The sequence below is a fragment of the Porites lutea genome, chromosome 12 (assembly GCF_958299795.1).
Source record: "Porites lutea chromosome 12, jaPorLute2.1, whole genome shotgun sequence".
NCBI lineage: Eukaryota > Metazoa > Cnidaria > Anthozoa > Scleractinia > Poritidae > Porites > Porites lutea.
In genome coordinates, this window is record NC_133212.1 from 19,893,494 (window position 1) to 19,912,139 (window position 18,646).

The 18,646-nt window shown below is 47.8% G+C and overlaps 1 protein-coding gene and 1 non-coding gene across 2 annotated transcripts in view; one reads left to right on the top strand and one right to left on the bottom strand.

Moving 5' to 3' along the window:
- The window catches only part of LOC140953582 (oxysterol-binding protein-related protein 9-like), a 36,572-nt gene that overhangs the window by 15,748 nt on the left and 2,178 nt on the right, over positions 1-18,646 (top strand). Inside the window, exons 17-21 of the mRNA XM_073402997.1 lie at positions 15,662-15,772; positions 16,652-16,715; positions 17,326-17,422; positions 17,584-17,627; positions 18,280-18,358. Of these exons, the coding sequence (XP_073259098.1) occupies positions 15,662-15,772; positions 16,652-16,715; positions 17,326-17,422; positions 17,584-17,627; positions 18,280-18,358 (395 nt within the window). The remainder of the gene's footprint in view (positions 1-15,661; positions 15,773-16,651; positions 16,716-17,325; positions 17,423-17,583; positions 17,628-18,279; positions 18,359-18,646) is intronic.
- Positions 17,833-17,905, bottom strand: Trnat-agu (transfer RNA threonine (anticodon AGU)). Its single transcript has one exon. It is a non-coding gene; the product is annotated as a tRNA-Thr (tRNA).

An 18,646-nucleotide genomic window follows, 5' to 3' on the forward strand; every position in this document is an offset into this window, starting at 1 on the left:
GGATCGCTGGATCGCTGGATCGCCGGATCGCTAGATCGGTAAAACTTTCGATTGCTGGATCGTTGGATCGCGAGATCAATGGATGTGTGGATCGCTAAATCGATGGATTGTTGGATCGCTAGATCGATGGATCGCTCGATCGATGGATCTGTGGATCGCTGAATCGATGTATTGTTGGATCGCTAGATCGATGGATCCTTAGATCGCTGGATCGTTGGATCACTAGATCGGTGGATCGCTGGATCGCTAAATCGATGGATCTGTGGATCACTGGATCGCTAGATCGATGGATCGTTAGGTCGCTGGATCGTTGGATCGCTCGATCGATGGATCGCTGGATCGCTAGATCGATGGATCTTTCGATCGCTGGATCGTTGGATCGCTAGATCGATGGATCTGTGGATCGCTGGATCGTTGGATCGCTCGATCGATGGATCGATGGATCGCTGGATCACTGGATCGGTTGGTCCATAGATCGTTAGATCCCTGGATCGTTGGATTGCTAGATCGATGGATTATTAGATCGATGGATCCTTAGATCGCTGGATCGTTGGATCGCTAGATCGGTGGATCGCTAGATCGATGGATCTGTGGATCACTGGATCGCTAGGTCCATGGATCGTTAGATCGCTGGATCTTTGGATTGCTAGATCGATGGATTGTTAGATCGATAGATCCTTAGATCGCTGGATCGTTGGATCGCTAGATCGGCGGATCGCTGGATCGCTAGATCGATCGATCTGTGGATCACTGGATCGCTATATCGATGGATCGTCAGGTAGCAGGATCGTTGGATCGCTCGATGGATAGATCGATGGGTCGATGGATCGCTGGATCGCTAGATCGATGAATCTTTCGATCGCTGGATCGTTGGATCGCTAGATCGATTGATCTGTGGATCGCTGAATCGCTAGATCGATGGATCGTTAGATCGTTGGATAGCTCCATCGATGGATCTGTGGATCGATGATGTAAATGATCGATGATGTAAATCGATCGTTAGATCGCTGGATCGTTGGATTGCTAGATCGATGGATTGTTAGATCGATGGATCCTTCGATCGCTGGATCGTTGGATCGCTAGATCGGTGGATCGGTGGATCGCTGGATCGCTAGATCGATGGATCTGTGGATCACTGGATCGCTAGATCGATGGATCGTTAGGTCGCTGGATCGTTGGATCGCTCGATGGATGGATGGATGGATCGCTGGATCGCTAGATCAATGGATCTTTCGATCGCTGGATTATTGGATCCCTAGATCGATGGATTGTTGGATCGCTAGATCGATGGATCGTTAGATCACTAGCTCGTTGGATCGCTCGATTGATTGATTGCTGGATCGCTAGATCGATGGATCCTTCGATCGCTAGATCGTTGGATCGCTAGATCAATGGATCTGTGCATCGCGAAATCGATGAATTGTTGGATCGCTAGATCGATGGATCGTTAGGTCGCTGGATCGTTGGATCGCTAGATCCGTTGATCGCTGGATCGCTAGATCGATGGATCTGTGGATCGCTGGATCGCTAGATCGATCGATCTGTGGATTACTCGATCGCTAGATCGATGGATCGTTAGGTCGCTGGATCGTTGGATCGCTCGATGGATGGATCGATGGGTCGCTGGATCGCTAGATCGATGGATCTTTCGATCGCTGGATTAGTGGATCCCTAGATCGATGGATTGTTGGATCGCTAGATCAATGGATCGTTAGATCGCTAGATCGTTTGATCGCTCGATCGATGGATTGCTGGATCGCTGGATCGCTAGATCGATGGATCCTTCGATCGCTGGATCGTTGGATCGCTAGATCAATGGATCTGTGGATCGCGAAATCGATGGATTGTTGGATCGCTAGATCGATGGATCGCTCGATCGATGGATCTGTGGATCGCTGAATCGATGTATTGTTGGATCGCTAGATCGATGGATCCTTAGATCGCTAGATGGGTGGATCGGTGGATCGCTAAATCGATGGATCTGTGGATCACTGGATCGCTAGATCGATAGATCGTTAGGTCCCTGGATCGTTGGATCCCTCGATCGATGGATCGTTGGATCGTTGGATCGCTAGATCGATGGATCTGTGGATCGCTGGATCGTTGGATCGCTGGATCGATGGATCGCTGGATCACTGGATCGCTAGGTCCATGGATCGTTAGATCGCTGGATCGTTGGATTGCTAGATCGATGGATTGTTAGATCGATGGATCCTTAGATCGCTGGATCGTTGGATCGCTAGATCGGCGGATCGCTGGATCGCTAGATCGATGGATCTGTGGATCGCCGGATCGCTAGATCGATGGATCTGTGGATTGCTAGATCGATGCATTGTTAGATCGATGGATCCTTAGATCGCTGGATCGTTGGATCGCTAGATCGGTGGATCGCTGGATCGCTAGATCGATAGATCTGTGGATCACTGGATCGCTAGATCGATGGATCGTTAGATCGTTGGATCGCTCGATCGATGGATCTGTGCGCGGGTGGATCGCTGGGTCGCTAGATCGATGGATCTTTCGATCGCTGGATCGTTGGATCGTTAGATCGTTGGATCGCTCGATCGATGGATCTGTGGATCGCTAAATCGATGATGTAAATCGATCGTTAGATCGCTGGATCGTTGGATTGCTAGATCGATGGATTGTTAGATCGATGGGTCCTTAGATCGCTGGATCGTTGGATCTCTAGATCGGTGGATCGCTGGATCGCTGGATCGCTAGATCGATGGATCTGTGGATCGCCGGATCGCTAGATCGATGGATCTGTGGATTGCAAGATCGATGGATTGTTAGATCGATGGATCCTTGGATCGCTGGATCGTTGGATCGCTAGATCGGTGGATCGCTGGATCGCTAGATCGATAGATCTGTGGATCGCCGGATCGCTAGATCGATGGATCTGTGGATTGCAAGATCGATGGATTGTTAGATCGATGGATCCTTGGATCGCTGGATCGTTGGATCGCTAGATCGGTGGATCGCTGGAGCGCTAGATCGATGGATCTGTGGATCACTGGATCGGTAGATCGATGGATCGTTAGATCGTTGGATCGGTCGATCGATGGATCTGTGCGCGGGTTGATCGCTGGGTCTCTAGATCGATGGATCTTTCGATCGTTGGATCGTTAGATCGTTGGATCGCTCGATCGATAGATCTGTGGATCGCTAAATCGATGATGTAAATCGATCGTTAGATCGCTGGATCGTTGGATTGCTAGATCGATGGATTGTTCGATCGATGGATCCTTAGATCGCTGGATCGTTGGATCGGTGGATCGCTAGATCGATGGATCTGTGGATCGCCGGATCGCTAGATCGATGGATCTGTGGATCACTGGATCGCTAGATCGATGGATCGTTAGGTCGCTGGATCGTTGGATCGCTCGATGGATGGATCGATGGATCGCTTGATCGCTAGATCGATGGATCTTTTGATCGCTGGATTGTTGGATCCCTAGATCGATGGATTGTTGGGTCGCTAGATCGATGGATCGTTAGATCGCTAAATCGTTGGATCGCTCGATCGATGGATTGCTGGATCGCTGGATCGCTAGGTCGATGGATCCTTCGATCGCTGGATCGTTGGATCGCTAGATCAATGGATCTGTGCATCGCAAAATCGATGTATTGTTGGATCGCTAGATCGATGGATCGCTCGATCGATGGATCTGTGGATCGCTAAATCGATGTATTGTTGGATCGCTAGATCGATGGATCCTTAGATCGCTAGATCGGTGGATCGGTGGATCGCTAAATCGATGGATCTGTGGATCACTTGATCGCTAGATCGATGGATCGTTAGGTCCCTGGATCGTTGGATCGCTCGGTCGATGGATCGTTGGATCGCTGGATCGCTGGATCGTTGGATCGCTAGATCGATGGATCTGTAGATCGCTGGATCGTTGGATCGCTAGATCGATGGATCTGTGGATCGCTAGATCGATGGATCGTTAGATCGTTGGATCGCTTGATCGATGGATCTGTGGATCGCTAAATCGATGATGTAAATCGATCGTTGGATAGCTGGATCGTTCGATTGGTTGATCGATGGATCTTTTAATCGCTGGATCCTTAGATCGTTGGATCGCTAGATCGGTGGATCGCTGGATCGTTAGATCGATGGATCTGTGGATCGCTGGATCGCTAGATCGATGGATCTTTGGATCACTGGATCGCTAGATCGATGGATCGTTAGGTCGCTTGATCGTTGGATCGCTCGATGGATGGATCGGTGGATCGCTGGATCGGTAGATCGATGGATCTCTCGAGCGCTGGATTGTTGCATCCCTAGATCGATGGATTGTTGGATCGCTAGATCGATGGATCGCTGGATGGCTAGATCGATGGATCTTTCGATCGCTGGATCGTTGGATCGCTAGATCGATGGATCTGTGGATCGCTGGATCGCTAGATCGATGGATCCTTCGATCGCTGGATCGCTGGATCGCTAGATCAATGGATCTATGCATCGCGAAATCGATGGATCGTTAGCTCGTCATATCGCTCGATCGATGGATCTGTGGGTGGGTGGATCGCTGGATCGCTAGATCGATGGATCTTTCGATCGCTGGATCGTTGGATCGCTCGATCGATGGATTTGAAGATCGCTAAATCGATGATGTAAATCGATCGTTAGATTGCTGGATCGTTGGATTGCTAGATCGATGGATTGTTAGATCTATGGATCCTTAGATCGCTTGATCGTTGGATCGCTCGATCGATGGATCCCTGGATCGCTGGAGCGCTAGATCGATGGATCCTTCGATCGCTTGATCGTTGGATCGCTAGATCTATGGATCTGTGCATCGCGAAATCGATGAATTTTTAGATCGCTAGATCGATTGATCCTTAGATCGCTGGATCGTTGGATCGGTAGATCGATGGATCGGTGGATCGCTAGATCTGTGTATCGCTGGACCCCTAGATCGATGGATCTGTGGATGGCTGGATCGGTAGATCAATGGATCGTTAGATTTCTGGATCGTTGGATCGCTAGATCGATGGATTGTTGGATTGCTAGATCGATGGATCTGTGGGAGGCTGGATCGCTAGATCGATGGATCCTTCGATCGCTAGATCGTTGGATCACTAGATCAATGGATCTGTGCATCGCGAAATCGATGGATTGTTGGATCTTTAGATCGATGGATCGCTCGAACGATGGATCGTTAGGTCGCTGGATCGTTGGATCGCTTGATCGATGGATCGATTGATCGCTGGATCGTTGGATCGCTAGATTAATGGATCTGTGGATCGCTGGATCGTTGGATCGCTCGATCGATGGATCGCTGGATCACTGGATCGCTAGGTCCATGGATTGTTAGATCGCTGGATCGTTGGATTGCTAGATCGATGGATTGTTAGATCGATGGATCCTTAGATCGTTAGATCGCTAGATCGACGGATCGTTAGGTCGCTGGATCGTTGGATCGCTTGATGGATGGATCGTTGGATCGCTAGATCGATGGATCTGTGGATCGCTGGATCGTTGGATCGCTCGATCGATGGATCGATGGATCGATGGATCGCTCGATCACTGGATCGCTAGGTCCATGGATCGTTAGCTCGCTGGATCGTTGGATTGCTAGATCGATGGATTGTTAGGTCCATGCATCGTTAGATCGCTGGATCGTTGGATTGCTAGATCGATGGATTGTTAGATCGATGGATCCTTAGATCGCTCGATCGATGGATCGCTGGATCACTGGATCGCTAGGTCCATGGATTGTTAAATCGCTGGATCGTTGGATTGCTAGATCGATGGATTGTTAGATCGATGGATCCTTAGATCGTTGGATCGCTAGATCGGTGGATCACTGGATCGCTAGATCGACGGATCGTTAGGTCGCTGGATCGTTGGATCGCTTGATGGATGGATCGCTGGATCGTTGGATCGCTAGATCGATGGATCTGTGGATCACTGGATCGCTAGATCGATGGATCGTTAGGTAGCTGGATCGTTGGATCGCTTGATGGATCGCTGGATGGCTAGATCGACGGATCTTTCGATCGCTGGATCGTTGGATCGCTAGATCGATGGATCGTTAGGTCGTTGGATCGCTCGATCGATGGATCTGTGGATCGCTAAATTGATGATGTAAATCGATCGTTAGATCGCTGGATCGTTGGATTGCTAGACCGATGGATCTTTCGATCGCTGGATCGTTGGATCGCTAGATCGATGGATCTGTGGATCGCTGGATCGCTCGATCGATGGATCTAAGGATCGCTAAATCGATGATGTAAATCGATCGTTAGATCGCTGGATCGTTGGATTGCTAGATCGATGGATTGTTAGATCGATGGATCCTTAGATCGCTGGATCGTTGGATCGCTAGTTCCGTTGATCGCTGGATCGCTAGATCGATGGATCTGTGGATCGCTGGATCGCTAGATCGATGGATCGTTAGGTCGCTGGATCGTTGGATCGCTCGATGGATGGATCGCTCGATCGCTAGATCGATGGATCTTTCGATCGCTGGATTGTTGGATCCCTAGATCGATGGATTGTTGGATCGCTAGATCGATGGATCGTTAGATCGCTAGATCGTTGGATCGCTCGATCGCTGGATTGCTGGATCGCTGGATCGCTAGATCGATGGATCCTTCGATCGCTGGATCGCTAGATCGATGGATTGTTGGATCGCTAGATCGATGGATCGTTAGATCGCTAGATCGTTGGATCGCTCGATCGCTGGATTGCTGGGTCGCTGGATCGCTAGATCGATGGATCGTTAGATCGCTAGATCGTTGAATCGCTCGATCGCTGGATTGCTGGATCGCTGGATCGCTAGATCGATGGATCTTTCGATGGCTGGATTGTTGGATCCCTAGATCGATGGATTGTTGGATCGCTAGATCGATGGATCGTTAGATCGCTAGATCGCTAGATCGTTGGATCGCTCGATCGCTGGATTGCTGGATCGCTGGATCGCTAGATCGATGGATCCTTCGATCGCTGGATCGTTGGATCGCTAGATCAATCGATCTGTGGATCGCGAAATCGATGGATTGTTGGATCGCTAGATCGATGGATCCTTAGATCGCTACATCGGTGGATCGGTGGATCGCTAAATCGATGGATCTGTGGATCACTGGATCGCTAGATCGATGGATCGTTAGGTCCCTGGATCGTTGGATCGCTCGATCGATGGATCGCTAGATCGCTGGATCGTTGGATCGCTAGATCGATGGATCTGTGGATCGCTGGATCGTTGGATCGCTCGATCGATGGATCGATGGATCGCTGGATCACTTGATCGCTAGGTGCATGGATCGTTAGATTGCTGGATCGTTGCATTGCTAGATCGATGGATTGTTAGATCGATGGATCCTTAGATCGCTGGATCGTTGGATCGCTAGATCGGTGGATCGCTGGATCGCTAGATCGATGGATCTGTGGATCACTGGATCGCTAGGTCCATGGATCGTTAGATCGCTGGATCGTTGGATTGCTAGATCGATGGATTGTTAGATCGATGGATCCTTCGATCGCTGGATCGTTGGATCGCTAGATCGGTGGATCGCTGCATCGCTAGATCGATGGATCTGTGGATCACTGGATCGCTAGATCGATGGATCGTTAGATCGTTGGATCGCTCGATCGATGGATCTGTGGGTGGGTGGATCGCTGGATCGCTAGATCGATGGATCTTTCGATCGCTGGATCGCTGGATCGCTAGATCGATGGATCTGTGGATAGGTAGATCGATGGATCGTTAGATCGTTGGATCGCTCGATCGATGGATCTGTGGATCGCTAAATCGATCGTTAGATCGCTGGATTGTTGGATTGCTAAATCGATGGATTGTTAGATCGATGGATCCTTAGATCGCTGGATCGTGGGATCGCTAGATCGATGGATCGCTGCATCGCTAGATCGATGGATATGTGGATAACTGGATCGCTAGATCGATGGATCGTTAGGTCGCTGGATCGTTGGATCGCTCTATGGATGGATCGGTGGATCGCTGGATCTCTAGATCGATGGATATTTCGATCGCTGGATTGTTGGATCCCTAGATCGATGGATTGTTGGATCGCTAGATCGATGGATCGTTAGATCGCTAGATCGTTGGATCCGTCGATCGATGGATTGCTGGATCGTTGGATCGCTAGATCGATGGATCCTTCTATCGCTGGATCGTTGGATCGCTAGATCAATGGATCCTTAGATCGCTGGATCGTTGGATCGCTAGATCGGTGGATCGCTGGATCGCTAGATCGATGGATCTGTGGATCTCTGGATCGCTAGATCGATGGATCTGTGGATCACTGGATTGCTAGATCGATGGATCGTTAGGTCGCTGGATCGTTGGATCGCTCGATCGATCGATTGATCGCTGGATCACTTGATCGCTAGGTCCATGGATTGTTAGATCGCTGGATCGTTGGATTGCTAGATCGATGGATTGTTAGATCGATGGATCCTTAGATCGTTGGATCGCTAGATCGGTGGATCGCTAGATCGACGGATCGTTAGGTCGCTGGATCGTTGGATTGCTTGATGGATAGATCGCTGGATCGTTGGATCGCTAGATCGATGGATCTGTGGATCGCTCGATCGATGGATCGATGGATCGATGGATCGCTCGATCACTCGATCGCTAGGTCCATGGATCGTTAGATCGCTGGATCGTTGGATTGCTAGATCGATGAATTGTTAGGTCCATGCATCGTTAGATCGACTGATCGTTCGATTGCTAGATCGATGGATTGTTAGATCGATGGATCCTTAGATCGCTGGATCGTTGGATCGCTAGATCGGTGGATGGCTGGATCGCTAGATCGATGGATCACTGGATCGCTAGATCGATGGATCGTTAGGTAGCTGGATCGTTGGATCGCTCGATGGATCGCTGGATGGCTAGATCGATGGATCTTTCGATCGCTGGATCGTTGGATCGCTAGATCGATGGATCTCTGGATCGCTGGATCGCTAGATCGATGGATCGTTAGGTCGTTGGATCGCTCGATCGATGGATCTGTGGATCGCTAAATCGATGATGTAAATCGATCGTTAGATCGCTGGATCGTTGGATTGCTAGATCGATGGATCTTTCGATCGCTGAATCGTTGGATCGCTAGATCGATGGATCTGTGGATCGCTAAATCGATGATGTAAATCGATCGTTAGATCGCTGGATCGTTGGATTGCTAGATCGATGGATTGTTAGATCGATGGATCCTTAGATCGCTGGATCGTTGGATCGCTAGTTCCGTTGATCGCTGGATCGCTAGATCGATGGATCTGTGGATCGCTGGATCGCTAGATTGATGGATCGTTAGGTCGCTGGATCGTTGGATCGCTCGATGCATGGATCGATGCATCGCTGGATCGCTAGATCGATTGATCTTTCGATCGCTGGATTGTTGGATCCCTAGATCGATGGATTGTTGGATCGCTAGATCGATGGATCGTTAGATCGCTAGATCGTTGGATCGCTCGATCGATGGATTGCTGGATCGCTGGATCGCTAGATCGATAGATCCTTCGATCGCTGGATCGTTGGATCGCTAGATCAATGGATCTGTGGATCGCGAAATCGATGGATTGTTGGATCGCTAGATCGATGGATCGCTTGATCGATGGATCAGTGGATCGCTAAATCGATGTATTGTTGGATCGCTAGATCGATTGATCCTTAGATCGCTAGATCGGTGGATCGGTGGATCGCTAAATCGATGGATCTGTGGATCACTGGATCGCTAGATCAATGGATCGTTAGGTCCCTGGATCGTTGGATCGCTCGATCGATGGATCGTTAGATCGCTGGATCCTTGGATCGCTAGATCGATGGATCTGTGGATCGCTGGATCGTTGGATCGCTCGATCGCTAGATCGATGGATCTGTGGATCGCTGGATCGCTAGGTCCATGGATCGTTAGATCGCTGGATCGTTGGATTGCTAGATCGATGGATTGTTAGATCGATGGATCCTTAGATCGCTGGATCGTTGGATCGCTAGATCGGTGGATCGCTGCATCGCTAGATCGATGGATCTGTGGATCACTGGATCGCTAGATCGATGGATCGTTAGATCGTTGGATCGCTCGATTGATGGATCTGTGGGTGGGTGGATCGCTGGATCGCTAGATCGATGGATTTTTCGATCGCTGGATCGTTGGATCGCTAGATCGATAGATCTGTGGATCGCTAGATCGATGGATCGTTAGATCGTTGGATCGCTCGATCGATGGATCTGTGGATCGCTAAATCGATCGTTAGATCGCTGGATTGTTGGATTGCTAAATCGATGGATTGTTAGATCGATGGATCCTTAGATCGCTGGATCGTTGGATCGCTAGATCGATGGATCGCTGGATCGCTAGATCGATGGATATGTGGATCACTGGATCGCTAGATCGATGGATCGTTAGGTCGCTGGATCGTTGGATCGCTCGATGGATGGATTGCTGGATCGCTGGATCGCTAGATCGATGGATCCTTCGATCGCTGGATCGTTGGATCGCTAGATCAATGGATCTGTGGATCACGAAATCGATGGGTTGTTGGATCGCTAGATCGATGGATCGCTCGATCGATGGATCTGTGGATCGCTAAAGCGATGTATTGTTGGATCACTAGATTGATGGATCCTTAGATCGCTAGATCGGTGGATCGGTGGATCGCTAAATCGATGGATCTGTGGATCACTGGATCGCTAGATCGATGGATCGATAGGTCCCTGGATCGTTGGATCACTCGATCGATGGATCGTTGGATCGCTGGATCGTTGGATCACTAGATCGATGGATCTGTGGATCGCTGGATCGTTGGATCGGTAGATCGATGGATCTGTGGATCGCTAGAGCGATGGATCGTTAGATCGTTGGATCGCTCGATCGATGGATCTGTGGATCGCTAAATCGATGATGTAAATCGATCCTTAGATCGCTGGATCGTTGGATTGCTAGATCGATGGATCTTTCGATCGCTGGATCCTTAGATCGTTGGGTCGCTAGATCGGTGGATCGCTGGATCGTTAGATCGATGGATCTGTGGATCGCTGGATCGCTAGATCGATGGATCTGTGGATCACTGGATCGCTAGATCGATGGATCGTTAGGTCGCTGGATCGTTGGATCGCTCGATTGATGGATCGGTGGATCGCTGGATCGCTAGATCGATGGATCTCGCGATCGCTGGATTGTTGGATCCCTAGATCGATGGATTGTTGGATCGCTAGATCGATGGATCGTGAGATCGCTCGATGGATGGGTCGATGGATCGCTGGATGGCTAGATCGATGGATCTTTCGATCGCTGGATCGTTGGATCGCTAGATGATGGATCTGTGGATCGCTGGATCGCTAGATCGATGGATCCTTCGATCGCTGGATCGTTGGATCGCTAGATCAATGGATCTGTGCATCGCGAAATCGATGGATCGTTAGCTCGTTGGATCGCTCGATCGATGGATCTGTGGGTGGGTGGATCGCTGGATCGCTAGGTCGATGGATCTTTCGATCGCTGGATCGATGGATTGCTAGATCGATGGATCTGTGGATCGCTAGATCGATGGATCGTTAGATCGTTGGATCGCTCGATTGATGGATCTGTGGATCGCTAAATCGATGATGTAAATCGATCGTTAGATCGCTGGATCGTTGGATTGCTAGATCGATGGATTGTTAGATCGATGGATCCTTAGATCGCTGGATCGTTGGATCGCTAGATCGCTGGATCGCTGGATCGCTACATCGATGGAGCTGTGGATCTCTGAATCGCTAGATCGATGGATCTGTGGATCACTGGATCGCTAGATCGATGGATCGTTAGGTCGCTGGATCGTTGGATCGCTCGATGGATGGATCGGTGGATCGCTGGATCTCTAGAGCGATGGATCTTTCGATCGCTGGATTGTTGGATCCCTAGATCGATGGATTGTTGGATCGCTAGATCGATGGATCGTTAGATCGCTAGATCGATGGATCGTTAGATCGCTAGATCGTTGGATCCGTCGATCGATGGATTGCTGGATCGCTGGATCGCTAGATCGATGGATCCTTCGATCGCTGGATCGTTGGATCGCTAGATCAATGGATCTGTGCATCGCGAAGTCGATGGATTTTTGGATCGCTAGATCGATGGATCCTTAGATCGCTGGATGGTTGGATCCCTAGATCGATGGATTGTTGGATCGCTAGATCGATGGATCCCTGAATCGCTGGATCGCTAGATCGATGGATCCTTCGATCGCTGGATCGTTGGATCGCTAGATCAATGGATCTGTGCATCGCGAAATCGATGAATTTTTTGATCGCTAGATCGATGGATCCTTAGATCGCTGGATCGTTGGATCGCTAGATCTGTGGATCGCTGGACCCCTAGATCGTTGGATCTGTGGATGGCTGGATCGGTAGATCAATGGATCGTTAGATTTCTGGATCGTTGGGTCGCTAGATCGATGGATTGTTGGATCGCTAGATCGATGGATCTGTGGGAGGCTGGATCGCTAGATCGATGGATTGTTAGATCGCTAGATCGATGGATCCTTCGATCGCTGGATCGTTGGATCGCTAGATCGATGGACCTGTGGATCGCTAAATCGATATCTTGTTGCATCGCTAAATCGATGATTTAAATCGATCGTTAGATCGCTGGATCGTTGGATTGCTAGATCGATGGATTGTTAGATCGATGGATCCTTAGATCGCTGGATCGTTGGATCGCTAGATCGGTGGATCGCTGGATCGCTAGATCGATGGATCTGTGCATCACTGGATCGCTAGATCGATGGATCGTTAGGTCGCTGGATCGTTGGATCGCTCAATGGATGGATCGGTGGATCGCTGGATCGCTAGATCGATGGATCTTTCGATGGCTGAATTGTGGGATCCCTAGATCGTTGGATTGTTGGATCGCTAGATCGATGGATCGTTAGATCGCTAGATCGTTGGATCGCTCGATCGATGGATTGCTGGATCGCTGGATCGCTAGATCGATGGATCCTTCGATCGCTGGATCGTTGGATCGCTAGATCAAGGGATCTGTGCATCGCGAAATCGATGGATTTTTTGATCGCTAGATCGATGGATCCTTAGATCGCTGGATGGTTGGATCCCTAGATCGATGGATTGTTGGATCGCTAGATCGATGGATCCTTAGATCGCTGGATCGTTGGATCGCTAGATCGATGGATCGGTGGATCGCTAGATCTGTGGATCGCTGGACCCCTAGATCGATGGATCTGTGGATGGCTGGATCGGTAGATCAATGGATCGTTAGATTTCTGGATCGTTGGATCGCTAGATCGATGGATTGTTGGATTGCTAGATCGATGGATCTGTGGGAGGCTGCATCGCTAGATCGATGGATTGTTAGATCGCTAGATCGATGGATCCTTCGATCGCTGGATCGTTGGATCGCTAGATCGATGGACCTTTGGATCGCTAGATCGATGGATCCTTAGATCGCTGGATCGTTGGATCGCTAGATCAATAGATCTGTGGATCGCTAGATCGATGGATCTTTAGATCGCTAGATCGATGGATCTGTGGATCGCTGGACCCCTAGATCGATGGATCTGTGACTGGCTGGATCGGTAGATCAATGGATCGTTGGATTTCTTGTTCGTTGGATCGCTAGATCGATAGATTGTTGGATTGCTAGATCGATCGATCTGTGGGAGGCTGGATCGCTAGATCGATGGATTGTTAGATCGCTAGATCGATGGATCCTTCGATCGCTGGATCGTTGGATCGCTAGATCGATGGATCTGTGGATCGCTAAATCGATATATTGTTGGATCGCTAGATCGATGGATCCTTAGATCGCTGGATCGTTGGATCGCTAGATCGATGGATCTGTGGATCGCTGGATCGATGGATCGTTAGATCATTGGATCGCTCGATCGATGGATCTGTGGATCGCTAAATCGATGGATTGTTGGAGCGCTAGATCGATGGATCCTTAGACCGCTGGATCGCTGGATCGCTAGATCGATGGATCGTTGGATCGCTAGATCAATGGATCGTTGGATCGCTAGATCGATGGATCGTTGGATTTCCAGATCGATGGATCTGTGGATCGCTGGATCGCTTGATCTATGGATCGCTGGATCACTGGATCGCCAGATCGATGGATCGTTGGATTGCTGGATGATTGGATCGCTAGATCGATGGATCTGTGGATCGCTAAATCGACGGATTGTTGGATCGCTAGATCGATGGATCTTTAGATCGTTGGATCGCTAGATCCATCGATATACACATTCATCGATCTACAGATCCACCGATCTACATATCCATTGGTCTGAAGATCCACCGATCTAAATGGTTGGTTCTTCCAATCTTGAAAAGGTCTTGAATATTAGTAGTCGTCTTGAAAAGGCCTTGAATTGATATGAGGTCTTTGAAAAGTAATTGATTTCTTAATATGGTCTTGAAAATTCCTTGAAATTTAGCACTTTGTTTACGCCTTATTGTTTTCTGTGAGATTAGATTCTAGAGCATTGGAAAAACGAAAGGTACAAAACAGAGAAAAAGTTCAACGGAGTTAAACGAAAATAAATGCTCAGTATAAAACCGGAAGCAAAAATATTTTATCTGTGTTTCTTGATGTCAAATGCTATTTCTCTATCTCAGACTGCAAGTCATACCCAGTGACTGCTGTCATTTTGCAAAGTAGTGTTGTTACGGAAAGTAGTACAGCATAATGTGAGAGATGATCAGCCATGGCTAAAGATATAATAATCATAAATGATTTCATTGAGTGTTCTAGCCATTAAGGTCTTCAAAAGGGGGTCAAAGAATGCCAATGTATTGAATATATCTTAGACCTTGAAAACTGTAATTTGTCCTTGAAAAGTCCTTGAATTTTGTTTCTCTGAAGTTGTACGAACCTAGTCCGTAGGAATTCAACTCCAGGAAGGTTCGCCTACGTTTTACAAAGTAAATGGGTAGGAATAATCGCGATAAAGCCTGAAAGAACGCAAATTCACTTTTTAAGCGACGTTTTCGTTGCCGTCGCGTCGTTGGATCTTAAAAGTCCCTATTATGCGCATTCACTCTATACCAGATATCTTCGCGTGCCGACACGAAAATTATCCGTTATCGGTATGAACACTTATCCGATATGTGACTCTCCACTGTAGAAATCGGCGCGGCGAACAGACACCCTATCCGTTATGGTTGTCGTGCCGGCGTGCCGGTACAAAAACTATCCGGGATATTGTGAACACAGCCTACCGGATCCCCTCTTCTGTCCACGTGTCAATTGATCAGACATCTGTCACTGTCTTATCGTCCGCAATCTTTTCTTCCGTTGCGAGATTCTGATTCTACTTTTCAGGGAGTGTTATGCTATTGAAGGTTCTTGTTTTTCAGCTTCTCTCGCAACAAAATTGGCAAACAAATTTGTAACAAAAACTGCTCTTTAAAGCCGCGAGCGTGTGGCGAGGCTGTGAGGACCTCCCCTTGCTCTGTTATCTCCTCTCTTGTGCTACTCTTGCGTGACTTCACGATAATCGCCCAAAAAGAGAGCTTGCTCGCGGGGAAGAGGTTGCTTCACCTGCTTGCAGGTGTAGAATATCATAAACATGTTAAGTGTTACAACCATAGACTGTTTTGTTTTACAGTGCAAAATTTTGTGATAAAAAAGAGGGGAAACTTACTTACCCCTGCAGCTAATAAATTCTTTCTCTTTTTCTTTCCAGTCTCAGCATTTTACGCTGAGAACTTTAGTAAACAGATTTCATTTAACGCACATATATGGACCAAGTCCAAGTTCCTGGGGCTCTCCGTTGGAGTTGAAAACATCGGCCAAGGTAACAGAAATACATTTAGCAGAGAACTTCAAGCTTGGAAAATCTTGGAGAAAGGAAATATTTTATTTCGAAAATTCAGTAAAAGTTGGCGAGGATAGGAAGTAAGAAATTAGAAATCAAATAGTCCATTACAGAAGGATAACTGTAGATTGCAGAAATTGGGCATTTTAAGGTGATGTTACACGGGACGATTCGCAACGACGGTTTTTAGCACAACATAGCGCTGCAACGTTGGAACAATGTTGCAACGCTTTCGTCTCGAATGGCGCGAATCGTCTCGTGTAACGTCAACTTTAAGGTCGCGTGTGAGACTGGTTTGGTCTTGTGTCGAATTGCATTATGGGACTGTTTCTTGCGAAACCATGTAACAGCCAAGTAAAAGTAGCGATAGCGTTTCTAAAACAGTCCAAAAGTGAAGTTAGAGGCAACACACTTACCCGTTGTCACTTGCAGCTTAAAATAGCCAATCTGAGATTTTTAGCCTGAGAAAACAGCCGATATTTTGCGACGCCACCACAGGTTTCACCGGGGAATGACGTCTGAGGAATTCCATACTGATGACGTGAAACTACGCAGATCAAGGTTGTGCTTCTGTTTGGTCGTGCTACGAGAGGAATGTGCTTCAACCAATCAGAAGCAATACTCAGATCTGGACGGTGACACGTCATCGGTATGGAATTTCTAACCTCGTTCCTCAGTCGTCATTTCGCGGGGAAACCACACTGGTGGCGTCGGGTAATGTAGACTGTTTTCTCAGTACATGAGATGTTAAAAAGTTCTTTTTACTGTCCGCGAGGTATGCTTTCAACTTTCTAAGATCTCGTCTCAAGCTTGTTTACTTTGGTATTGATTGAAGTTATTGTCCTACTGTATCTGCAGGGTGCGTGTCCGTTTTACCTTACGATGAGGACTATGTTTTAACTTTCCCAAATGGCTATGGAAGGTAACGATCTCGTTGTTGGTCAGCTGGTTTGCTGTAGCCAATGTACATCTACTACAGGACACGTGTTGCATTGTATCACAGTGTGGCTAGATTCCATCGTGTCTCCGCACATGAATCAGTTCTAAGTATCATTTTAGGATATGTTCACACTTTACCGAAGAGCTTTTGCGCCGGCACATTGGATAGGGCTTCTGTTCACACATAGGATAGGTAATTGCGGCGCGATTTCTCTGACTGAGCTGAGCTGCACCTCGATGATCTCTTAAGTGGAGAGATCATGGCGCGTATTAAAATCCTGGTAAACAGGTTGGGGGGTCCTGAACAAGGATTTCAGGCGCTTTTTCTCAGACAGGCTTAACCAGAAGTTTAAGTCTGTGGCGCAGGCTACAGTAGAGAATGCTGCTCCCAGTATAACAGTAAATCTCGCAGCGGGCCAGATTTATCATCCATGCTGAGCTTGGGAGCATTAGAAGAATTGACAATATTTCAGAACAGACGTACTTTGAAAAACCTGCCTACTTTTTTAGTCTCTTTGAGTGCTTTTTTGTATAGTTCAGATAAGGCTATGATACACTAATAACTTTAACTGACTGGTATGACTGGTTTGCAGGTCTATTTTAACAGTTCCGTGGATTGAAATTGGTGGAAAAACCAACATTACTTGCGCGAAGACTGGGTATCAGGCCACAGTTCAGTTCCATTGTCGGGTAGGTGATCTGTTCGCCCTTAAAGCACAGGCAGCCCACGCTACAGAGACGAGCTTTTCCGCTCTGATTCCCTCGCTAATGTTGCTTGCATGAAACATGGAAGTTACCAAAGTTGAGGAACCTCGTTTTTTAACTGTGTATTTCTTTTAACCTTTTCGCAGCCTTTTTACGGTGGAAAGAAACACCGAATAACTTGTGAAGTAATGTAAGTAACTTTGTAAATTTTCAAGAAACAAAGAATTCTCATATGTTAGCATTATGAAGTTATGAGTGTATGAAATCATATATGAAGTTATGAATAATGAAAATGATATATGAGAACTGCGGGGTGAAGAATGATATGAAAGAAGATCATCGCAGTTATAAGCGCAACTTTTGCAGTTGCGAAAAGAAAGCCCTGAAAAAAAATTAGGCTTATACGGGATTCGAACCCTTGACCTGTGCAATACTGGTGCAGCGCTCTACCAATTAAGCTAACAAGCCAACTGGGAGCAGGTCGTTGAATTGGTTCGTTATAAACCCGTGAAAGGATGATGATGAGGTTATGAATATATGGAAATCATATATGAGAACTGCGGGGTGAAGAATTATATGAAAGAAGATCATCGCAGTTATAAGCGCAACTTTGTTAGCATTATGTTAGGCTGATTTAGCAACAGAACGGGAACGTCATTTGATGACGGCGCGCGCAAATCAAACAAATGGCATGACCAATGGCAAAGCGAGAAATTGGCGACCGGAAGTCTAGTTTAGTCCTTTTCGCGCGCTTTCCCGTCGTCAAATGACGTTCCCGTTCTGTTACAAAATCAGCCTGTTATCAACAACAATGCTGGTTTTACATTGTCTTCCTAATGTAGGTCTCCAGACAAAAAGTGCTTTCTGACCATCACAGGAGAGTGGAATGGACAAATGTTTGCCAAATATGCAGATAAAGAGGTACTAAACTGTCTAACATGATCTGATTTACGTCGTATTAAGGCTATCTTCACACCATACCTTTCCCATTCCTTTCCATACCTTTTTCTTTTTGATACCTTTCCCGCCACCACGAAATCATAATGGCTAGCGCTTCTGTTCTCACACAAGAACGGTTGTAGCGGCGCGATATTCTGTGACTGAGCGAAGCTGCACCACGCCGATCTCCAAAGTGGAGTCACCGGACAGGTGTTCACACTATTCCGGATAGCTTTCCGTGGCGCCTTAGATTGACTAATTCTTGGCATA